The following is a 24138-nucleotide window of genomic DNA, read 5'->3' as shown; positions in this document are numbered from 1 at the left end:
TCTATGAAATTGAAGATAGGGAAGTCATCAAAACAATTTTTTTCAGATACAATATTTAGTAATCAAAAGGCATGGCAAAGTAAATAGTCACTGCTCCTTTTTTACAGACAAATACGCAGCTGATTTCCAATAACTCTAACTTCAGGACAATTAAAAGGAGATCCATTTCCCAAGACTTCAACTCCATAGCAAATGTAGTTCCTATGATGCAGGGCTTCAAAAATCAAAAAAATCTTACATACATGAAGAAATAGAATCCATCAATGAGGCGTGGTAGCCACCCCCTTTTCCATAAAACCAACATTTTAAAGCGCTGTAGAATAATACAATAAATTTAATGTATAGAGTAGTTGATATCAATTATCAACATGAAACAATCAAGGGGCGTGAAAGACGCCCACTCTTAAAAAATTATCCTTATCATTCAATCGAAAAAAAACGGTAAAAGCGGACAATTCAAAAATAGACAAAATTTGTGAAAATATTAATTATTAAATTTATTTTGGTTAATTTATTCCAAGTTTTTAGATAAATGAAACTTTTATTTGAAATTTTTAGTTTATGTAGAAGTATCTGTCGAGTTAAAGATGGATGGCTTTTGGGACATCCTGTTTTATACATATTTTACGAAACTGTAATTAACAAAAAAAAGTAGTACCCGTGGCATGATGGTTAGTGCGTTGGACTGTCATGCGAGAGGTCTTGGGTTCGATTCCTTCCCGTGCCTTCTAAAGTTGTATTCACAGGTACTGCCTATTGCGAGGAATTGACAAATTCTCCAAGAGTAAATCTTTTCATGAAAAAGTGCTTTCTAAAATTAACCGTTCGGCTTCGGCAAATAAACTGTAGGTTCCCTCCATCCCTGCAATTACTCGCACACAGGAATGTTTGAGAGTTGTGCCACCTAATTTATTTATTTTTAATTAACAAAAAAAATAATATAATACAGTAGTCCCTCGATAATGTGAACAAATCAAAACAAGGCGTTTTCAGATTTTAGATGGATTCAAATTACTGGAACTTTTTTCAATCCTCATTAAAATTATCAAAATAATCTTTATACCCATTGAATACAACTAAAAAATAAAACAAGCAATTACCAGTACACTTCATTTAAAGAACTAAAAATGAATCATTAGAATCGGTAAAATCAATTCTTCCTAAAAAAACTTGTAATTTTTTATTTGCGAACAGCTTGGCTCTTAGTTTCAGCAAACTGGAAATCGTTTCTGCTGCCAGTTCATTTTAATCTGAGTACTCAAGCAGCGTATTTGTATTTCTTTTTAGGAGCTGCAGTGACTTCGTCGGTTTCACACTCCGAAATATCCTCAGTTGGTTCAGATGCAGTTTCTTCTAGGACTACCCAGCCTCTAACTTCTTGTATCGAAATGTTTTGTTCTCTATCTATAATTGCAAGAAGATCATTAATTTCTTGCAACACTCTTTGAAGCAGAGTTTCGGACAGTGTCCTTCGTTATTGTGAAAATGGAATTAAATCTTCTTCCTCCCAGTTTTCTTTACGTGAAAGTATACATTTAAAGCACTTAGCGATAGAGGAAGCGGGAAGTTGGTCCCAAGACAATTTCAGGTTTATTACAGCATGTCTCAAGGATATTTTTTTTTATCCCAGCAGCAATGTTTTCACTTTCTGATGCAATAATTTCACTAAGCAATCGTTTTTTTGTAGTGTACCTTGACTAAGTTTGTAACATTTTGGTCCATAGGTTGAATCAAAGCGGTAACGTTTTGGGAAAAAAAACATAACTGCTATGTCTCCATCAGCGCTAGTTTGCTTTTCTTTATTGAAATGACAAGTTGCATTGTCAAGGAGCAGCAGTGTCCTTTTTTTTATCCAAGCATTTTCGCTGGATCTATAAATCTTGAAACCGGAAAACGCTCTGGAGCATTTGGACTCCCCTAAAACTATTGGAGAAAGCTTATGTGTTCCAGTTGCGTCCGTACAGGCCAAAAACGTTATCCTTTCTTTGATAGGAGGAACGAGGAAGAAGCTTCCAGTATAAGCCGGTTTTATCCGAATTATATATTTGTTGTGGAGTAAGAGACATTTCACGTATTGGTTCATGCAGTTCTTCCAAAAATGGATTAACTGCAGTTTTATTACATCATAACTTTTCGCCGCATATTTTTAATGTTCGAACACCATGCCTTCGCTTAAATTTGGTTACCGAACCTTGACTAGCTTTGAAATTCCGGGATTTTTTTTAATCGCAAATTAAACTGATTTGTTTTTCAGCAGAGAAGATCTGTTGAAACTGGAACGTGGTTCTCCCTTTGTTTTTTAGCCAGTCGAACAATGCATTCTTCATTTAAAATATTTCGGATTTCTAAGCGTCTTTCTCCTGGTCCTGATTCGAATTTTTTGCATCTAGTAGCTTTTTGGAATTAAATTTTATTTCGCAATTTTTGACCTGAACACACCATATTTTTCAGCTGGTACACAACCAGGATGTCCGGCATTTAAATCATGTAAAATTTGACACTTATCTTTTATAGATAAAACAGGGGCGATTTTGGTTTAAGTGCCATTGGTTGCATTCACAAAGCTAGTGGCTATAGTACAAAAACTACTAAATTGCACTGCTCAAAATCATGTTCAAAATTTGTTTTTTGCTTGAAAACGTTGAAGCAAAGACTAAACCACTTAATTGTAGTTTTTAAAAATAACAAAATAAACTGAAATGTATGAGAAAACATGCGTTTCCCAACAAAAGTTACATCGAGACGTAGGATGATAAGTCTAATTTCAAAACAAAAGGACAAAGAAGTCTGAAAAATATCAACTGTCAACGTAAATCATACGAAAAACAACTCTGGCAATACTCTGCTTTTTCAGACCTTCAAAATAAAAAGTATTTCAGCAGCTTAATCGTCGAAGGAGTAACTTATGTTAATTACCTACTTATTACTTCAACAAAGTAGATGAAAAAGCATTTAGATAAGAATCTTTTCATTGGCATTCTGATGTAGAAAATATAATCCCATGGACTGAAATGGCTGAACCATCTTGAATGGAACAATTTCAATTCTACGACTAAAAAAACCTTGAACCCCTTTCCAGAGAATGCCAAGGTAGAGGAGCAATTTGATTTAGGCCGAAACTTTTAACCAACTTGTCTGCTTCAACAAGCCTTAAATGCAAGTATTTAAGTAAGTTTCTGTTTCAAAGCTATTCTTAAGGGAAGTATTTAAGTAAGCTTCTATTTCAAAGCTTTTCTTTTGTAGGGAGTAGTTGTTTATTAAGTGTATGTGGAAAATTTTGTGCAAATATAATTTCCGCAAATAAAAACAAAAATTATACTCGCAATGTCATTTCTGCTTTCAATATTTACAGCTTTGTACACAAACTATCAATATTTATATAGCTTCAACAAAATTTAATTTTACTGCATTTTCTTTCTTAATCATCAAAAGCAATAAATTAAAAAATTAATCAAATTAAACTTAACCAAAAAAATTAAAATAATATATACGAAACAAATACAAAATAAATTATAAACATTACGCCTCTAAACTAATGTTTTTTTTTTAACAACAAACATAAAATACACAGGGCAAACTAAATAGCATCAATATTGGAGGGTTATAGTATCTATGGAACATTATGTTGTAACTTACCTTCTTGTGGCAGCTCTATGACGTTACTTGCTTCTGATGGTGAACCTTCACCAACTCGATTGACAGCACTCACACGGAATTGATAAACTGTGGCAGCTTTTAAATTTGTCAAAAGAATCCAACGTTGATTGGCCGAAACGTTACTAAGCTCTGTTATCCAATTTAACAATGGATCTGGTACTGGACCTACGAATTGTTCTATGAGGTTAATGATTTAAAGACGTGTCGTTGAGAGGGGGAAAGTTTCAAAGGTTTTGATTTTGAAAGGAAAAAAACACCCAAAATTGAAAGACAATATGAGAGGAATGCGGAAGGAAAAGAAAGAAAAAAAAAAACACAATAAGCCAATTTAAATTTTCACCATAATTTTTTTCTTTTTTTGCATCACTTAAAATATAAAATGTAGAACTTACCAAGTTCTGAAACTTCACGTTTCTGAACGATAAATTTCAACACCGGACTATTTCCATCGAATCCTGGTGTCCAGGATACATTTATCGCTCGCTGGCTAGGTGAGTCTAAGCGGGTGACTTTAACATTGGTCGGTGGGAATGGAAGCTCTATGACACTCAATCTAGCCGATCGGGTTTCATTGCCACCGGGTGAGGTGACAACACATGAATAAGTTCCAACATCTGAAGCACGGACTGCTTGCAGTTCGAGTGTTCCATCAGATTGAACACCAATTCGCTGGGAATTGATAATTGGTGTCGGATGTCCTTCTCGATACCAATCTATGTTGAAGGGAACTGTTGGATCACTTGAAACCTTGCATTGGAGTGAAGCTGTTAGACCGAGAAGTACTGTAGTGTCCACTGGAGGCTGAATTATTTGGGTTCGAACTAAAACAAAACAAACAAAAGTTTAGTAAATGAAAAACCTTACAATTTAACATTTTTAAGATTATAATTTATATTTAATAACATCGGTAGTTCTTCAAATCGTAAAAAATCAAAATGCTTCAAGTTCATAGCATTTCGAAATATTATGAAAAAAATAATACCACATCAAAATTGAATAATATAGAAAATTCGTTTGTTTAAAAAAAACCTAAATGTAATTAAAAATTATTAACTTTAAAATATTTCGAGTAAAAATAAAATATTTTACCATTAAAAGAAGTAAGAAATTCCTGTAATGTAAAAATTATTAGAAATACAAAAAAGTAACATCAAACGAATCTGTTGGCTAAGCAATTCTGTAACATCAAGTTTTTGAAATATAAAAAGAGTGTTGAAAACGTTTTTTTAAACTTGAGTAAATAGTTACAATTTAAATATGCAGTCGAAATTAGTACTTAAAATTAAGTCCAAAATGTGTTTTTTTAACTATGAAAGTATTAAACTATAGGTTTGCTCAAAATTTTATACAGAGTCAAATAAATAATAAAAATTTCTAGAAACTATGTAAGATACTAAAATTATTTAAATTTTGTCTAAAAGAGAGAGACAGTTTTCAGACATATTTTCAGTCTTTAGTTAGCTTTAAAATCCAAGTTTTTGGTTGTTTTTAGAATTATTAAAGTTACAAACTTTAAAAACCTGATGTGGTGGAATACTTTAAATGGGAGATTCGAATGTAGGACATATTATTTCTTAAAAAAAAACTTTTTTGCTACTACGCCCAAAAAACGTAATTTTGTCGACTAGTGTTATTTCTAAGTTCAAAATGCGAGTTTCTGAAAATCATAGAGAAATAAGGTTTTAATCAACCACAAATGTTCCTCAGTACTTTAGTATTTCATCTCAGTAATGACATTTAAGAGCTTACAAGAAGTTGAAGTTGAGCGCGGAATCAGGATGTTCAATGAACAATTAAAATCTAAAAAAATATTGATTTCATTATAAAAATCCAGAGATTGGCGGGTTATGAGTAAATCAGAGAACAAATTGACTGAACTGCTTACAAAGGTCATATTCAGAAATTGCGAAGCATATTGTGAGTTTCTATTGAAACGACGAAGTCCGCAGACATAAAGCACGGAACTGAACACAAGTCAACTTTGTTTTTCTCTCATAACTAAAAAACAAAGGACCAATGATACCCTCTTGTGGTATATCACCATTTACCGGCAGGAGTTTTTATTTGTTTGTTAAATTCAAAAGATTGTCTTCGATTTGTTTGATATGTGGACAATTGTTTGACTTTAGACAACGAAAAATTAAATTGATGTAGGAACTTTTAGGAAAGAATGGCATGGTTTACCATATAAAAGGCTTTCGATAAATCAGGATTGTTTGAGTCAATTTCTTTTCTGATGTCCTCTGAAACGATTAATAGTGCAATCAAGCGGCTATTTTTCTTTTGAAATCTGGATCGTTTAAATCGGTTTAGATTTTCATTTCAATTTTTGATTTGCATCAAATGAATTGTTTTTTAATATCAATTAAATTTATTTTATTTTAAAGAATTTCAGAATTTTTAATACATTTTTGTATTTAAAACAAAAGTAATTCTGCATCTATTTTATCTTAGAAAGCTGTATGCAAATTATTTGAAAATAAACCCGGGAATTGAAAAATGCTTTCTACTGAACAAAATTATAATTTAAAAATAGAGGCCGGGATGCGACCCACACTGATAACAATCATCCCGTCTGTCGATTTGTCTTGCTTAAAAGTTTTTCGTGTTGGGTTAAAAAAGTTGAATTATTCTTACAAATTTTAAAATTACAAACAATGTTTTTCATATAAAGAAATAGTTTAGTTTGAAAATCTAGTTTTGGCAAATAGATTTTTAGTCGAAAGCAAATGTTTACCAATTTTAGTAGCATTTCTTAAATTTTTACAAATTGGATGATTGAAATTAATTTTGAGAGATATCAAGAACTGAACATCAATTTTTACCAAATATGCGTACTATTTTTTGTAGATTATATTTTTTTATGAAAAAAACGGACTGTTGGATTTTTATAAAAAAAAAAACTACTGAATATCAAAAACAATATTTTCTGTGAAATAAAAAGAGTTTGAAGACAATATTTTTAATTGTTGAAAAGCTATTTGAGTCGAAGGTACATTTTTACCACGTTTTAGTATTGTTTTTATTTTTTGTAAAAAAAACTATTGATTAGATTTTCCTCAAAATTTTACTGAGTGTTGACAACAATATTTTTTAAAAGATTAAAGTAGTTTAAGGCCAAAATCTCAAAGTTTAAAAAGATATTTGAGTCGAAAATCAATTTTTACTAACTTGTATTAATCTTTTTATTTTTTGTTAAAAAAACTATCATCTTGTTAAAAACTATCATATTGTTAAAAAAAACTATTTTAAATCGATATCTCTTCTGGTTCTTGAGCTATGGACAACGAAACAAACGTACGCACACACCCACGAAAATACATCTTTTATTTCGACTCTAGGGACCTTGAAACGTCGATAAATATCAAAATTTTCAATTTGACAAATCGGACCAATTTTAATAACTTCCTATCTATCTTATTTTTTATGCTGACATTTTTTTCTTGTATTGATTTAGTAAAAATGTAAAAAATGTACAAAATTGAACGCAAACAAGATTCGCTTTACATTCCTTCATCCTTCATCCCTGTCTCAAATGGACTTCCATTTAAAAAGGGTGGTTAGATTTTAAGGACCGATGTCATTTAACATTTCTCAATTTCAGAGTAGTTCAGTTTTAACCATGGAAATGTACGCAATCGAAGAACACATTAACGTTATTCAGGCTTATTATGAAAACGGGCGTTAAATTAAAAATGCATATAGTTGACTTCGTGTTTGTTTCGGTCAATTTAACCGTCTAAATGTGCATATCATCGGAAAAACCGTGCAAAAATTCCAGCAAATCGGGTCTATGGGAGATGTGAAAACTCCAGTGCATTAAAGTCTTCGATTTACATGCTTACAAGATGCAAATGCCTCAAGAACTCAAGAAAGTCAATGGTCAGAATGGTGGCAAGAAAATGCAACAGTATATTATCAGTTTTCGAAGAAAATCATATTTAGTAATGAGGCATATTTTCACCTCAGTGGATTCCTCAACAAGTAGATCTGCCGCTTTTGATCGAATGCTAATCCAAGAGTGATTGTCGAAATCCAATGCACTCAAAATCGCTACCGTGAGATGATAACAAAGGGCCCGAATTGTAAGATATGGATTTAAGCGACATGTGGTTTCAACTTGCCACGCAGCTAACAAAACAATGAATTTTTTACGCCACAAATTGAAAACTCGTGTTTTATCTCGTGGCAAAGATCATGTAATGACACCATTGGAATTTTTTCTATGATCTCAATTTTGAGGTGTACCTCTGAGGTCACTGCGGGCATTTAGCCAATATTCTTCGTACATAGTTAAACCGTATCAAATTATCATTACAAAAGATATAACAATAACTTCCTTAATAATTTCTGCTTTATTCAAAATCAACATCGGCCTTAAAATTTGACGACCCGTTAAAAAAATAAAATACCCTGCAAATAGCACCTTATTGAGTCTAGGATATAACTTTATTAAAGATAAAATAAAAATACTTTACTTTCCAATATTTGAATTCCTTTGTTTTAAATGTTAAGTCACTGCCAGACACAAAAAGGTGTAAGCCTTCAAGCACGTGCGACTCTATTTCACTACCAGTGATTATTATTTTTTTATAATTAAATTAAAATCACAAATTCACTTCACTCAAGTTCAATTAACCCGACGATTCACACTTAAAAACCAAGCGAGGTGCAAACAAACAAAATAAAAATAAATTACAAAATACATAATTACCAAGGTACAAGGTACCTTATACAATGTAACAACCAAAAACAGCTCAACAAAAACAATTCAAAAATAAGCTTTTAAAATGTAAAACAAAATATATAAAAAATAAAATAAAATTAAAAACAAAAACAAAAAATATGTCGTAAGTACCTAGGATATAAAACACTTACCCAGAACTCCTAAATACGCTTCCCCGTTAACAGTTCCAGCTTCATTCGAACGGACACACGTATAAAGTCCAGCATCAGATTCGCGAATATTTGATATCAGCAAGTCCCCAGACTCCAGGATCTGTACCCGGCTCGACACTTCAACTAGTTGGGTTTCTATACACACACACGTAGGTATATATGCATCACAAAACCACCCATCACGAGTGTTTATATATTTTGAAAGGGTTGTTTTGATTTTTGGGGTTTTTGTTGTTTTTTGATGTTTTTATTGTGGTAATAGTTTTTTTTTGTGTTTTTGAAGTAGAGTGCGAGTTGGTTCGTATAGACGAGTGCCATAAGTGCGATTTTGTGTTGAAAGTTGAAGTGATGGTAGAATTTTTGTTCAAACACAATTTTCCGAACAAACAGCCAAGAGAGCAAAAAACATAAAGAAAACATAAAAGTTTGTTAGTACAAAGTTAAAACAAAATCACCGTTAGCAACTCTTGTGATATATCAAGAGAGTTAATTAAGGGATATAAAGAGAACACCAACAAATAAAAAAATGCAAAAATAAAAAAAAACAAATTCTAAAAAAATCCACACAGTGCTCTCAGACAGATGCACTTGGGCTAAGGGTTGCATTTGGGGGTTGGCTTTGGTTTGGTTTGGTTTGGATATTTCCCAGAATTTTATTTTATTCTATTTTATTTCAGAGCAATCACTTACCGTTGTACACCCATGTGATATTTGGATTTGGAGCACCAACAGCCCGGCACGAAATAGTTGCATCCTTGCCATCCAATGCGGTCACATTTAGTGGTGGTTGCTCCATAATCGGAGTCGAGGCTGTGAAGATAGAAAAAGAAAGGCTTTTCATATGAGTACAAAAAAAAGAAAACACTGCCTTGCAAATATCGCAGAATCCGAATCAGTATGTTTGAAATATTTATATGAGAATGAGTGTGGGATGTCGAAATGGTGGATGTTGGTTCAGTGGTATAAAAAAAATAGAACATGCAATGGTGATGCGGTTTAGTGCGCTTTCAAAAAAAAAAATGTATTTTATTTCAGAACGCTTCTTGTTTTTTTTTTTTAAACTATTTTTTCAACTCTACACTGTGATGATATTTAGCACGCCAATTTGCGTTTATATATAATATTTTTTTTCCTATAAATAAGTTAGAGTTGAAAATAAAAGCAAGGAAATAACACGAAATTCTGACGCGAATACAAATAACGAAAAAGAAAAATAAAACTTTACTGCACTGATATACTGCGTTTGCAGAACTATTAAAGGACAAAACAAATGCACATTGCATACTGCACGGAGTACACTTATACCTTCATACCTACATACATTTATCAACATGGAACAAAAACACAAACAAAAATACAAGATGAATAAAAGTTCATAGTAATTGGACGACGAAAAAGTAGCTGCAAATGGAAACCGGAAACGACGTAATTGGCATGGATTTGTCTGAACTTTTTTTCTTTAATTAAATATTTTTATATATGCACAGCAGATACGCTATATTCTATAAGGTACATCAAAGAATTAAAAAAAAAAACAAAAATATTTTCAAGCTACTTTACAATTTTTGGTTTAAAACAGGATATAACTTCCATGTAGGCATTTACTGTATTTTAACATTTTTAAAAACGCTAATTGGTTAATATACTATCGTTGAAAAGGCCCAAAGTTTTCCTATAACCCTGATGCAATGTTGACATTAATTGGGTTTTCACAAAAGGTATTTCCATAGTTTGGGATATGATATTTATTATAAGAAAAATGTGAAATAAAGAGACATTCAAAAAAGGGGCTTAGTTGTGAGCCGATATACTTAAATCAAAGTTGAAAATCCTTATCATTTTTTTGTGGATGAATGAAAATAATGCTGAGAATTTTGAATTTGTTCAACGGAACGTTATAGGTATAAATTATTTTCATTTTGAAATATTTTTATTACGCAGAAACAGAGTGTGAGCATTAGGGGAGGGAGTGAGGGTTTGACAGGAGGTATCGGTGCACATTGGTTTTAATCTCTGAATTTAGCAATGACTGGGAAAGACAGAGTGTTGTAAGTAATTTTACATTCGCGTAGTACGGCTAAGGAACAAATATCTGCACTTGACACTATTTTTTTACACTTCAGAATTTCAGAAAGAAGTTAGCTTTTAGCAAGCTTCAAACCACGATAAGAAAATAATACAATTAAAACCCAACACACGCACAAAATACAAAACATAATTAACATTAAATTTCAAGTTTTTGAAAAGATATTTGAATCGATATTCAATTTTTACCAACTTTGAGTAATGTTTTTTTTAGATTTTTGTTTTTTGTATATTCGATTTTTCCCAAAATTTTATCAGATGTCCAAATTATTATTCTTCGTTGCAAAAATTGTTTTGGAGATGAAATTATATTTTAGACATAAAATTTTGGAGGTGACAATTTTTTTTTTCAGTTTTTTTGATGTATAAAAAACAGTTAAATGGATTTTTTTTTTTAAAATATACTTCTTTAAAAGCACGTTACAGTATATTATGTAAAATTTAATTCAAGTCTCTAGCGTTTTTGGTTCGTCAGATATTTAGGGTTAAAAAAAAGTTTAACCTTTTTTTCAAACTGCTATGGTAAAAAAACCACCCACACCATTTTCTTGAGAGCCCTTTCTGCATCTTTCTGCCTTATTATCTGTATAAACAACATTTTTTGAAATCGATATCTCTTCTGGTTCTTGAGCTATGGACGGCGAAAAAAACGTCGCGAACGTACGTACACACGCACGCACAAATATCTTTCTAAAAATCTTTTGTTTCGACTCCAGGGACCTTGAAACGTAGAGAAATGTCAAAATTTGTAATTTGACAAATCAAGCCCATTACAATTACTTCCTATGGAAAGTTAATAAAATAATATTGTAAGAAATAAAATGCACGACTGGATCGCTCAAACTTGCTTCTCTTTACTTTCGTTTAGTTCAAGATTTAAAAAAAAAAACTTCCACAAAAGATTTGTCTTCAATAATTTAAATACTCATTTATCAAAAAACCTTAGCTTTGCAGAATTGGTTTTTGAAAATCGTTAGAGCATTTTTTTTTCTATTAATTTTGTACGTCTACATTTTCTCAATTTTTGTCTACAAATATTTTTGGTACTTATTTAGAATATAGTAATACGCATTTTATATTTGAGTTTCGTAAAAAATGTTGACCCGTTTTCGAGATATCGAATTGTGAAAAAATATATATTTTTTTAAATTCCGAAGCAAAAATGTTTAAATTTTAAATCGTCTACTATTGAGACAATATGAGAGCTTGTGCAGAATATTTTTGAAATCGGTTCATTACTTACAAACAAAACAACGGTTCTATGGGGGTATCGTTCTGGATATTGAAAAAAGTTAAGAAAAAAATGTTTAGAGAAAATTTGAAAAAAAGCCATTGGTTTATTTTTGAAAAAAAAATCGCATTTGACTTAAGACTAATCTAAGAAAAACTTTATTTTTCCAATTTTGAAATCAATCGACTCAATGGTTTGTTCTGTAGGGGTGAGGACAGAGGTACAGGTGGAATCGGGGACCCACTTTTTTCGACTTCTCTACTATATCAATGTTTCGTTTGAAAAATGCTATTTTATAAAAAATAACAGTATTTACAAAATATTAGATGTAACTATTTTTGGTTAATCAAATACCTTCTATGTAAATATTTAATACTAAAAAATAAATTAATTAAGAAGGCAATAATTTATTTTTCTACTTATTCCTTACTTTACGAACTTGAAAGCAGAAACCTTTTTCACCAAACTTTTTGTTTTGCAAATTACGTTACACCAAACGCAAAATTGCAAAGAGAAAATGTATTAAATAAAAAAGGACTTGTTATTTTCTTCCAACCAATAATAAGCTCTACATAATTATATTTAGAATTTTAAAAAGCTTTAGAGTTATATGCAAAAAGAAATTTTTATTTTCAAAGATAGAGTTTCTTTTAAAAAGTTGTAGAAAACTAATAGAAAAATGTAAGAACTGATAGATATTAATTCACTAAATTTGTTCTATGCATATTTTATCTTAATAAATACAATCTAAGATTTACTTTGCAACCTGTAAAAATACGAATTAATTGCAAAGTTGTATTTGAAAGCTGTGAATCACTTTTACTTTTCACTTTTAAAATTTTGTGAAACACATGAACTTTGCAAGATATTTTTTTTTGCAAAGTGAGAAGTGAAAAGTGTTTGGTGAAACAAGCCTGAGGTCATTATTTTGTTTTTTTTTTATTTGTATTCCTGCTTTTCAAAAACCAGCTTAGTCTTATTTAGATTTTCGAAAACATTGACATTTTATTTTGAGAAAAATATGTAAAATAATTCATATTATGCTTTTTTAAATAAGAATTTATCAATTTTTGTTTAAATTGTTATGTTTCACAAATTTACTATTTGTTTTTTATGATCGTTCTGAAAATAATGCAAGCAGTTAAATTTTTAATTATTTCCAACATCATAAATGAATATTTAGTAATTCTTAAAAAACTTGAGAAACATTCAGAGTTAATAAAAATGTTGCTCAATTAATAAATTGCATTATTTTCAAATCATAAACGAAATTAGTTAATCTAGAAACTTCTAAATATAAATAATTACTAATTAAGTAAGTAAGTAACAAATTCATTTATTAATTCAATAATTGTTTAAGTTTAAAAATTACCCATGAATTTTAAAGCTATGGCTAAGCCGTCAGCCTGGTTGACAAGAATTATAATTCTTATAAACGTTTTTTATAGATAACAATTATATAGATAAGTTTACAAATTAAACATATTCGCTAACTAAAAGCATTCTACATTTGAAGATAACTTTTAAAAATGTACTTAGTATTTTCCAGTCCTACTCGTGCAGTATTTTAAGGGTGTCTTGCATTGAAAGGTTATTTTTACCAAAGAACAAACGTCGGTGTGGCTTAAATATTGGACATATACTTATAAAATGGAAGCAGTTCTCTTTTGACTTAAGGTTGCATATTGAACAGAATTGATTAAAGCTCCCGTTGTAAGGGCATCCGTTTAAGCTGAGTAGTTCACATCTCGCATTGAAAATGAAAGAAATCTCTCGGTATGTTAAGGTATCGGTAAAGTAGTTTCTTTTCTCAAGATTGTAATTAAGCTGAGAATATAACAATCTACTGTCGGATTTACGACCATTTAGAATAAATTTTTCTCGAGTCAAGTCCTCATTCTTTCTAATTATACGGTACAGCTGTTCTTTTAAGTTGTTGGAGTTATTATAGTCCATATAAAGTGTTTCAGCACAAGCAGTACCTTTACTCCTCAACTCGTATAAAAGCATTTTTTTTCCAACCTTGAGTCGTCATGGGCTAAAGTCTTAACAATAAAATCAGCCTGCGCTTTAAGGGTAATCGTTAGGAGTTTTGGTAATCCTGTTTGCAGGTAGATTGCATAGTTTGGTGTGTTTCGAGGTTGAAGAAGTTGAAGTTGAAGAGTTTTTTTATGAAATTTTTCTGGAATTGTTCAATTTGTTCATATTCATCTGCACCCCAGACTTGACATGCGTAACAGAGCGTTGACTTTACTACCGCTTCTTGTATACTTATACTTGGCTTAAAGAACTATTCTACTATTAGTAAATACTTTTCTCCATGTACAATTCAACAAGCTTTGTGAAGTGTTAGCCCTTTTCTCTTAGATGGTTGTTGAAGTTCAAATTGTGGGTAAGTTATACGCCTGGATATTTAATTTCATTGGTTACTTCTATTAGATTTCTATTGTAGCACCACCTTTTCACGTTTTGACTACTTTCTTATTACGTGCTTGGAAGGCTTTAACGATTGAAGAAAGTGTAAAAATCTGGTCAGTTGTAGAATAGTTCCTTCTAAAACCGGCTTCAAGATTTGAAAGAATACCTTTCCTCTCTACCCATTTTTCAAGTCTCTCCACAAGTATACCGCAGAATATTTTGTCTAATATGGTCATAAATGATATGCCTCGATAGTTTTCAACAATATCAAAAGCGACTTTTTTATGAATTGGGAAGATAACTGATTTTGTGAACGCGGAGGGAATTTCGGCGTTAGCCATGATAACAATAATTACTATTCTTAAAAGCAAACAAAATTATTTAAAATATGTATCAAATATCAATATCACTAATTTTAAATATTTTACATACATTTTGATTTTAATATTTTTTGTTTACAAATAAACACATCAAACAATTTTGTATGCATTGGTTTATTGAACAATTAGTATAATTCAATGGAGATTGAAGAAATTTTAATCTTCATTTACATTATTTCCACGAGCTACCCACACACTGAATTATTTTATTTTATAATTGCATCACACATTGTATTCACATTAATTCTGAGATTTAAATAAGTTTATCTTGTACTTAGATATGCACATAAATAACAAAATAGATATGCATCTAAAGTGAATTTACATAATTTTTCACACATTTCTTAACTTTGACTTTTCTCATTATTCCATCAAGGAACAATTTACCTGCTTCGAACCATTATAAAAAGAAATAGCAGGTGATGTAGGACGCAATAAAGAGTCTAACAGTTTTTCTTACTAATTGCATAAAATTGTTGCAACCATCAACATTCTTCACAGAGTTGGATTAACAAGGGAGATAAGGCTTTAGGGCCCTTCAAAAATTAGGATACCATTTTACGAAACCAAAAGAACACAAAAACAAGTTTAAATTGAGTGATAAAAGGATTCAAATTTTCAATAACTTCTTAAGTCTTGAATTTAAAAAAAAAAACACATTAGAATATTAAACACTCAGACTTATTTTTTCAGCCTTAAGTAATTTAACAAATTTCCAATAAATGAATCAATTTCGTTCAAAACAAATTTTAAATTAAAATGAGTTTCCAAGTAAATGTAAATTAGACTTAAGGGCCTCCAATCTGCCTTTCAACGACCGTTTGTCTTTGAATTCTTGAGTTATTTCTGATGCATCTCAAGAATCTTGCAAACGACACAACTAGAACAGCAAACTATAAATGCATATAAATGTTGTAGGAGTTTGTTTGAAATAACTTTTAACAGAAAGATAATAATCTTTAAAAATAGAGTCTGTTTCTATGACGTATCCCAGAGCATACTTCTCGTACTTGATCAAAATATTCCCAGACGCATTCAAATTCAAATCGTTCAACTTTTGATGCGAATGCTTTTCTCATTAAAATGTTGCTACTCGTAAGCAGCAGCGGCGGCGGCGGCGTCTTCGTACTACATAAATTCACTTGCCATTCTTGCCACCAATTTTGCTACACATCAGGAACCACCCGCAGCTTCGTCAGTCGGAGTTGCAGCCCACGACGAGTGACGCGCCATGCAATCGACTTATTTTCCCATGACGATTCTATTTTGTGGCATGACAATTATTCTTATCTAGGTACTTTGGCGTCGTCATCATCGTAAAATGTTCGCGTCTTCTTATTGTGAAGACTAAATGTAAGCAAAAGCGGGAATTCAGTGTGACTGTCACTCAATAAAACAAGAGGCGGAAAACGAAATTTTCAACTTACAAATTAGGTTGGAAATATTTTACATATTGTTGTAGGGTTCATGTTTTTTATCCACGAAAATATTTATAGAATCTTTTATAATGATGATGCAGGTGAACACTGTATAGTGGAATTATGTATAAATACTTATTATGCTGAGGACTGATCTTGTATTTGAATAAAGACCAAAGATACACAAGTACTCTTTAAGATGAATTTTGAATTATTTTGAAAGCAATTTTCAACAATATTATTATGTATTTAGAAAGGTACGTATTAAGGCATACTTAAAGGATGCAAATTGTATGTCGTTTCCGAAGCAAAGGGTGTTTCTTTTAGTGCGCTTACTTTTGAATGAAAAGTAGTAGTTGTATAGAATCATTTACAACTGGAAAAGAAAGATACTACAGTAGACAGTGTGGGAACAATCTGAGGGTAAATACATTGGGGCATATTCATAGATGTTTGCTAAACTCTTGCTAAGTTGTTATCAATCAAGTCCAGAGTTTAGGCTATTAATAAATAAATGTAAACCTAAGTTTAGGGCTTAATCTGGGGTTTAACTATAAACATAGCAATTGCTGTGTTTAAGTTGTTATTATCACAGCCAACTGTCATATTTGATTTTTGTTGACTTGAAAAATGTCGATTGATACCAATTGAAATATGGATTTCTTAGGGGAGTTTAAGTTATTTGAATTAAGCGACAAGAGTTTTTAGGAATGATATCGTTTGGATAAAGAAACAGTCACATTTTTTAACATTATTATTATATTATACATCAAATTTGAGGAATGTCAGCACAAAACAACAAGTTTGAAAATATAACAGAAGTTTTTTGCTTTGACCTGTCATTTGAACTAGGTATAATTGTAGTAGAATAAAATTGGGGTTTAGTAAACACATCAGGAAAATTGACTATGAATAAGAGCTGTGTTTATTAAATCAACAAGCCCTAAACAATAGATCAAGAAATCACGACTTAAGTAATTCTCTATGAATACACACCATTTAATTTGATCAATTTCAATTCTTTAAGAAAAAATATTCTTGAAACAGAATATATGTAAAAAGGAGCTCTAAAAATGATAGACGATAAAGAATTGTAAATGAAACTCTTAAATGACTTAAAACACCACCAAATTGTTTCATTTACTTTTTCAATTATTTTTTTTTTGAAAGCAGCAATTTTCTAATGAAATATTCACTTAAACACTAGGACTCGAATTTCCTTAAATGCACTTAATTCCGAATGCACTCAAGAAAGTGAAGTACTAAAAGAGATGCTTTTTTCAGCCGCACATCAAGAATCCAAATTCGTTTTCCTTTCTAAATTTGTATTCCGAACGAACTTTACAATCAATGTACACCGGTGTCTTAAACGCCTTCTTATTGTCCAAACGCTTGGGGAGTGAAGTCAATAAAAAATAATGTTAAATTAAATAAACTTTTTTCAAGATAATTACTTCAAAACTTTAAGCCATATTAGTGTCAAATTCAACGCATTTAATTTAAAACCTTTTGATTAAATATATTAAACGTTTGGATTTGGTGAACTGTTTAAAAATTTAAATGAAGGAGGTTTTTTAAAGTCAGTTCAAAGGTTTTGTATAGAACTTTGGAAATAGTCGATTCAATTTATGTGACAACTTGTTAACAGCTTTTCAAAATTTAGATGTTAATTATTTGAAGCAAAAACGTGAACATTTTAGATTAATTTCTGATCATTTGACAACTCTGTTTATACAATTTCCAAACTTATTCAATTGCCCCGAAAATATAATGGCTGGAGTGATAAGAAACTTCTTAGAAGATATAAATAAAGAAGATTCATGATCTTCTATCTTCTATTGACGCTATAAAATGGCAGGTTCGGTTAAAAGAAATGAAAAATTTCGTTAGTGAAAATTAATTTAAAAATATTTATTCTTTTGCAAATAATTAATAAAGTCTACCACATAGCAGTGCATTAATTGAGCGATTTTGAAATAGGTTATAGCAGGAAATCATTTAACAAGTGAGATTTAAGGATTTTAGGCAGAACGAATTAAGATATAATTTGACAGATTTAAAATATTTTTTAATTTAAAGTTATTTCTATTTAATTCCATTTTAAAGCTAAAAAAGATGTCTATATAAATTATTAAAAACTTTGATCTGTGACTTTTTCAATACAAATATTAATAAATTGCTGTTAATTTGTTGATGAAAGATTTGTTTGTAAAAATTTGGCCCCATCGTTTGTCATATGGCTTCGAAACATTTCGATTTGGCCATAACTGTTTTTTTTTTTATTTTTACCAACGCTGCTGGTAGGTTTTTAAACAATGGCTGTGTAGACCATATTTTTAAAACATCTTGAAAAGTTCACGAAACTCTCAACCAAATAGTATTTCCTTCATTTTGATATCAATAATTTTTTCTACTTATTGGAAAATTTTAAAATTAAAAAAATATGTGTACTTTTTGTAAATACAAACTTCTTAAAAGAAACTTCAAATCCCAAGTTTAGTTTTTTTTTGGACTAAATACAATTTTTCCAACTTGTTGAATTAGGAGAACGTTTTCGGAAAGTTTTTGATTTTGTAGTTTTTTCAAAGTACAATACAATGTACAAAATAAAATAAAAAAACTAGAATCTTTAGTACGTGAAAGTGAAAAATAGAGTCTTACGAAAACTACATGATATTTTCTAGGTCTTCGAAAGTTGTCAAATACCCTTCTTGATGATAAAGTTATATTTATTTTGTTTATAATTTACATGCACTCAAGGGGTTATTAGTACCCTTTATATGTTTATATTTAAACACAGTAAGAGCATTATGAAAATAGGGAATGATTAAAGAGGAGATTTTGATGAACATTTGTTATAAAGTTCTGAACATCAAAATGGGAGGCAAAAATAGAGTTGGCTAAAGCATTTCACATTCTCGATGTGCGATTTAAGAAAGAATCTCTACGCCCGAAATTGAGCTCAAGGGTAAACTGATGAGCATTCCTGGAAGTGTGAGTATTACGGCTGAATCGTTTAAGGGGTGGAATGCAACTGGCTAATTCGACAAAACATTGTCTGTAACAATATCGATAAAACAACGAAAGGCATGAAACATTGCGGCGGTGTTCTAGCGATGTAAATGTTTCGATTATAGTTCTATCGCCTATCATTTTTAAAGCCCATTTTTGTATTCTTTCCAAGAGATTTAAACTTGTTTTAGGGGCACCTGCCCAGATATGCGAATTATATTCGAGCTTTGGACGGATGAAGGCTTTGTTAATTACAGCTAGATTAGAAGGGGCTACACTTTTCTTGCAACGTCGGAGAAATCCTAAGCACCTGGCAGCATTTCTGGCAATATCAAATTTATGATCATTCCATAAAAGGTGCTCTGTGATACACATACCGAGTACTGAAAGTTGATTAGTTTCTTGGATGCAAGTGCCACTCATAGATAGTGGCATCGGGGTGTGTTACGCTTTAACGACAGGAGACAGCATTAAATTCTACACCGTTACTGATTCCCTATTGGACAATGCTGTCAAGATCAGAATTTAATGAGGTTTTCATGGAAACGAGTATGAGAAGCTGAGGGCACTGTCGTCGGCGAAACAATTTAATCGACAGACATTAAATCTTTTATAAATATAAGGAAGAGAGTCGGAGAAAAAACGGAACCCTGGGGGACACCAGCATTTATTTTATGAATTTCAGACTTGGAACCATGCAATACAACTTGTATTGAACGGTTAAAATGGTAAAGGTAGGTACGGTTAATTTCTTATCCAACTAAGAAGAGATTCATCAATAACAAAACCACGAATTTTCGATAAGAGAGCTTGGTGCAAAACTCTATCAAATGCTTTTGAAATATGAAGTTCAATAATCTTACTTTCTCCAAAATGATGTACAGATTTGTTCCACTGTTCGGTGATATAAAATAAAAGATCACCAGTGGACCTATTGCTACGAAAGCCATACTGCAGGTCATTCTCTCTTGCAACTGCACGAGTGCGAAAGAAGATTCGTCCCATAGAATCATTTACGCTCTCAAGAACAGGAGGACTCATGACACTTTCCGGTAGCGTCGAATAACCAGCAACATGTACTGCAAGCAAATTGGCTTTATCAATCGATCTTACATAGGGAGTGTCATTGTGAACGAGCGTTGGAACCGAGGATGGCGTGGTGTTTCGTACGTTTTTTACAAATGACCAGACATTTTTACTATCTTTGGGACATTGTAGTATTTGTTTACTTAATTTCTGATCATGCAAAAATGTGGTTCGTCGAATATGACCATTACAGGTCTATCTAGCTTGTTTAAACTTATTCCGGGTTTTTTCAGTCGGGTTGGCTTTATAACAACGGAAACTTACTTCTCTGAACCTAATAACCTCTTTACAGCTCGAATCAAAATATAAGTTTTCTTGGGATTTGATAAATTCTACCCTATTCGGGATTTAAGAATTAAATTTGTTACCATATCACGTCACTATCGAGGAAGCATAGTGACCAGTTAAAGTTAATGAAGAATTCATTGAGACCGTCCCAGTTGGTTTTCTCATATTTCCAAACAGTTCTCATAGGACTTTTTTCTTTAACTGTTTTTTTTTTCAAACATGAGAATTTTACAGATACGATACAATGGTCTGATGCGCCTAGAGGCGAGCATTTATTAGGGACAGAGGTATTAAAGAAGTCTAGAGTGTTGTCGGATTGACCTGCAACGTCAGGGATTCGAGTTGGGTCATCGACAAGCTGAGTTAATTGATTTAACTCAGCAAAGATCTCAACATACCTTTCTTCCGGTGTTGACTGGCCAGGATAACGAGACCAAGAAGAATTGTATGCATTGAAATTGCCCACAATGACGATTTCAGTGTGAAGATAATGGGCAACAATTCTTTGAATGGAGTCAGACAGAGCATCCAATTCGTTTAAAGTCGTTTAAAGTCGGTCCAGATTTGGACAAAATAAAAATTATAATTTTATTAAAAATATATTTTTTTTTATTGCACTGTGTCATTTGAAATTTGCAAAAATTAGAATGAGTCAAACATTTTCAAAACAAATAAAATGTTAGATATTGAATTTTGAAAATTTTTTTGACGATCTTTTTCCTTGAGACATAAAGTTTTACATTTTTACAAAAATTAAAAAATCGAAATTTTAATCAAACATGACATTACGAAAGTAAAGAAGTGGGTCCCCCCATTCCGTCCGTTCATTTGTCTGTCTGCCTGACAACGACGCTACAACCCAAACCATTAAGTAGAATGAGTTGAAACTTAGAAATTAAGGTTTTAAGCAAATTCAAGCATATTAGGTTGTTAGCATAAACAAGTTTGTCAGTCAAAAATCAACAATTGGGATTTTCTCAAAAACCAGCCGATATAATTTTCTAAAAATATGTGTCTTAACTTGGCTTTTTTCAACAACAAATATATTTTTGTAAATTTGTCGTTTTCTTATTAAATTTTATTAAATTTTGAACTCATGAACCGATAACAATTTTATTCGGCACAATAATAATTTTTTTATAATATTTGATTATGAAAAATATCAACATTTTTGTATCGGATTTTGTTAAAAACAAATAATAATTCGATATCTCAAGATAGACAGTTAAACATTTTTTTACGAAATTCAAATTTAAAATGTGTATTATTATGTTTTTAAGTAACTTCATACCAATAATATTTTTAAATCTTAAATTTTTGTGAATATTTTTAAACAAGGGAAAGTTGGTTTTTCATTCAAGCGAACTTGGCTTTTTGTTTTGCTCCTTTAAGTTCTTCTACTTTAAACAGTTAAGAATATAAGGTGTAATAATTTTCACTTAGGCGCGTTGATGTTTGATCCTTTTTCAGTCTTGCAATTTTGCAGTTTTTTTGTTAGTTAGTTTTTCTCTTTAGTGGGTTTTACAGATGTTAGAAAATTGGATTCATTCTTAAACTTAAGAGTTTGAAAATAGTGAGAGTTGTTAATTATTCTTAAGAATTTTTACTACGGGCTTAAGCCACACGCATTTGGGCCTCACACGAAAACTGTTAAACCAAATCCGGAATTTATTATTTCAATTTTTTTACAACAACCTCACAAAATCGATTTTCCTCCAAATGCTAATCACTCTAGTAACCTACTATTATCCTATTCTCCTGCTATATGTTCCCTTTGACTTGAAATAAATTCATAGGCTTAATCCATTTATCACACGGAATAGAATTAATTTCAATTTATATTGTAAATCAATCCTTTCGCACATTAAATACCTTTGCATAATACTAAATGCAATTTAAATACATATACTAAATAATGTACACACACTTATGTACGTTACCGTTGCTTTATATTGTATATCCAATCAAATCAAACCAACTTTAACTATAATTTGTATAAAACTCAATCCATCGATTTAAGTTTGTAAATTTACGGACACCCGCCTTAAACGGACGTACAAAAACAACAACAACAGTAGGACGTCTATAGGTCTCGGGTTCTCGCCATAAAGCCAGTCTTTGTACAACAACAATAACAACAATGTGTTTCCACAAATAAATGCGTGCAATTTCAGCAACACTGCCTCATAATTACCCCCAAGGAATACTCTGTGCAGGGCAGTAAATTACCTGGTCATGCTATTTCATGTAATTGAGGTCAATGAAGTTAAATCACCATAGCCTCTGGAATCAAGGCCGTAGGAGAAAATATTTATAAACAAAAATTAAAAGGAGGGGGCTATTTAACAAGGGTTAGCTTTTTTATGTGATTTAGGTTTACAAATTTCATTGGGGAAAGAAAAAACCCAAAAACTTGAAGTAAAAACTTGTCATGTTATTAAGATAAACCCCTTTTCTTTCAACTCTCTCTGTAGAAACGGCCCTGCATGTAAAACCAAACATACAGTTGAAAACGGTCCTGCCAATTGACACAGGACGAAATGTAACATTTCTGTCAAAATGCATTATACTACAATATGCACAGCTCTCGGAAACGACTCTAGGAAATACAAAAAATAATAAAACGTAGATGAGAAGAATGAATCAGATTGTGAAGCCGAAGCGAGGCGAACCAAGAGCGACTGCATATGTTTTCCATTTCAACCGCATTATACGTCAAGTAAATTGGATTTTTCACAGGACGAAAAATATTATTTTATTTTGCTCCATTGCAACTCTGGATGATTGAGTGTGAAGATTAAAAGGCTTCATGGCTTGAATGATGTTCTGTGTGTTGCTGTTCACATTCCGTGTGAATACCTATTTTGAATCGCATTACCATAAATGTATACATACGTACATGTCTCTAGACCAATTTTGTTGGCCAATTTGGCTCGCTATAAAGTGAGCCTGGACTAAGCATATTATCTACCGGATAAATTAGTTAAAATGTGTGGTGTAGCTTCATTCATTTTTCGATTGATATTGAAGTGAAAATTTTGTTTTAGCGGGCGAGTTTGTGAAATGGCCATACAACTAGCATTTAGAATTTGATATGAGTTTTGAAATGATTATATTTTTGCATGAAACAGGAATACAAATATTCCTTTTAGCGAAATAGGGAGTTTTAAAATAGATTTTAGATACTGTTTGTAGGTTTGTTCATTTTTCGAAATGAAACAATTTTTCATTGTTGTAAAAACAAATATGTTTTGGTAGCAGATTGACTTAAAATGTTGCATAAGTGTTGAAATTATGATCCAACAAGGCTTAAAGAGGGTGGTTTTCGGACATATTCACAAGCAGTATTATGCTCTTATAGAATTTAATGAAATTTAATATTAGTACACTTGGGCGTATACGTACTTTTTTTTTCTTCTATTGTGAATAATACACTAAAGTGATTTAAGACCAACCTGATGATCTTTAGGTTGAATAATTTTGTTCAATAAAATTAATTTCGTTGCAAATGTTAATGGTGCAGTTTTAAAGCAAAATATTTTCTTTCTAGAACGAACAAAAATATGCGGATGCAACACGAAACCCCTCAATAACGTCAGTTGAAATCAATTTAACTCTGTTGAAGTGCATCTTTAATTTTGAAGAACTTTTAAAAAGCCTTTAA

At 31.2% G+C, this 24138-nt stretch overlaps 1 protein-coding gene across 7 annotated transcripts in view; it reads right to left on the bottom strand.

The window, feature by feature from the left end:
• Positions 1 to 24138, bottom strand: part of LOC129948552 (protein sidekick) — a 244148-nt gene that overhangs the window by 12508 nt on the left and 207502 nt on the right. For 3 of the 7 annotated variants that reach the window (XM_056059622.1, XM_056059619.1, XM_056059621.1), the window contains exons 7-10: positions 9247 to 9366; positions 8536 to 8691; positions 4050 to 4478; positions 3637 to 3834 (exon numbers count right to left, since the gene is read on the bottom strand). In XM_056059622.1, the coding sequence (XP_055915597.1) occupies positions 3637 to 3834; positions 4050 to 4478; positions 8536 to 8691; positions 9247 to 9366 (903 nt within the window). The remainder of the gene's footprint in view (positions 1 to 3636; positions 3835 to 4049; positions 4479 to 8535; positions 8692 to 9246; positions 9367 to 24138) is intronic. The other 4 variants (XM_056059620.1, XM_056059623.1, XM_056059624.1 and 1 more) reach the window with 2 other exon arrangements.

Source organism: Eupeodes corollae, chromosome 2 (genome assembly GCF_945859685.1).
Source record: "Eupeodes corollae chromosome 2, idEupCoro1.1, whole genome shotgun sequence".
Classification (NCBI taxonomy): Eukaryota; Metazoa; Arthropoda; class Insecta; order Diptera; family Syrphidae; genus Eupeodes; species Eupeodes corollae.
This window is presented reverse-complemented; position numbering and strand designations above follow the sequence as displayed.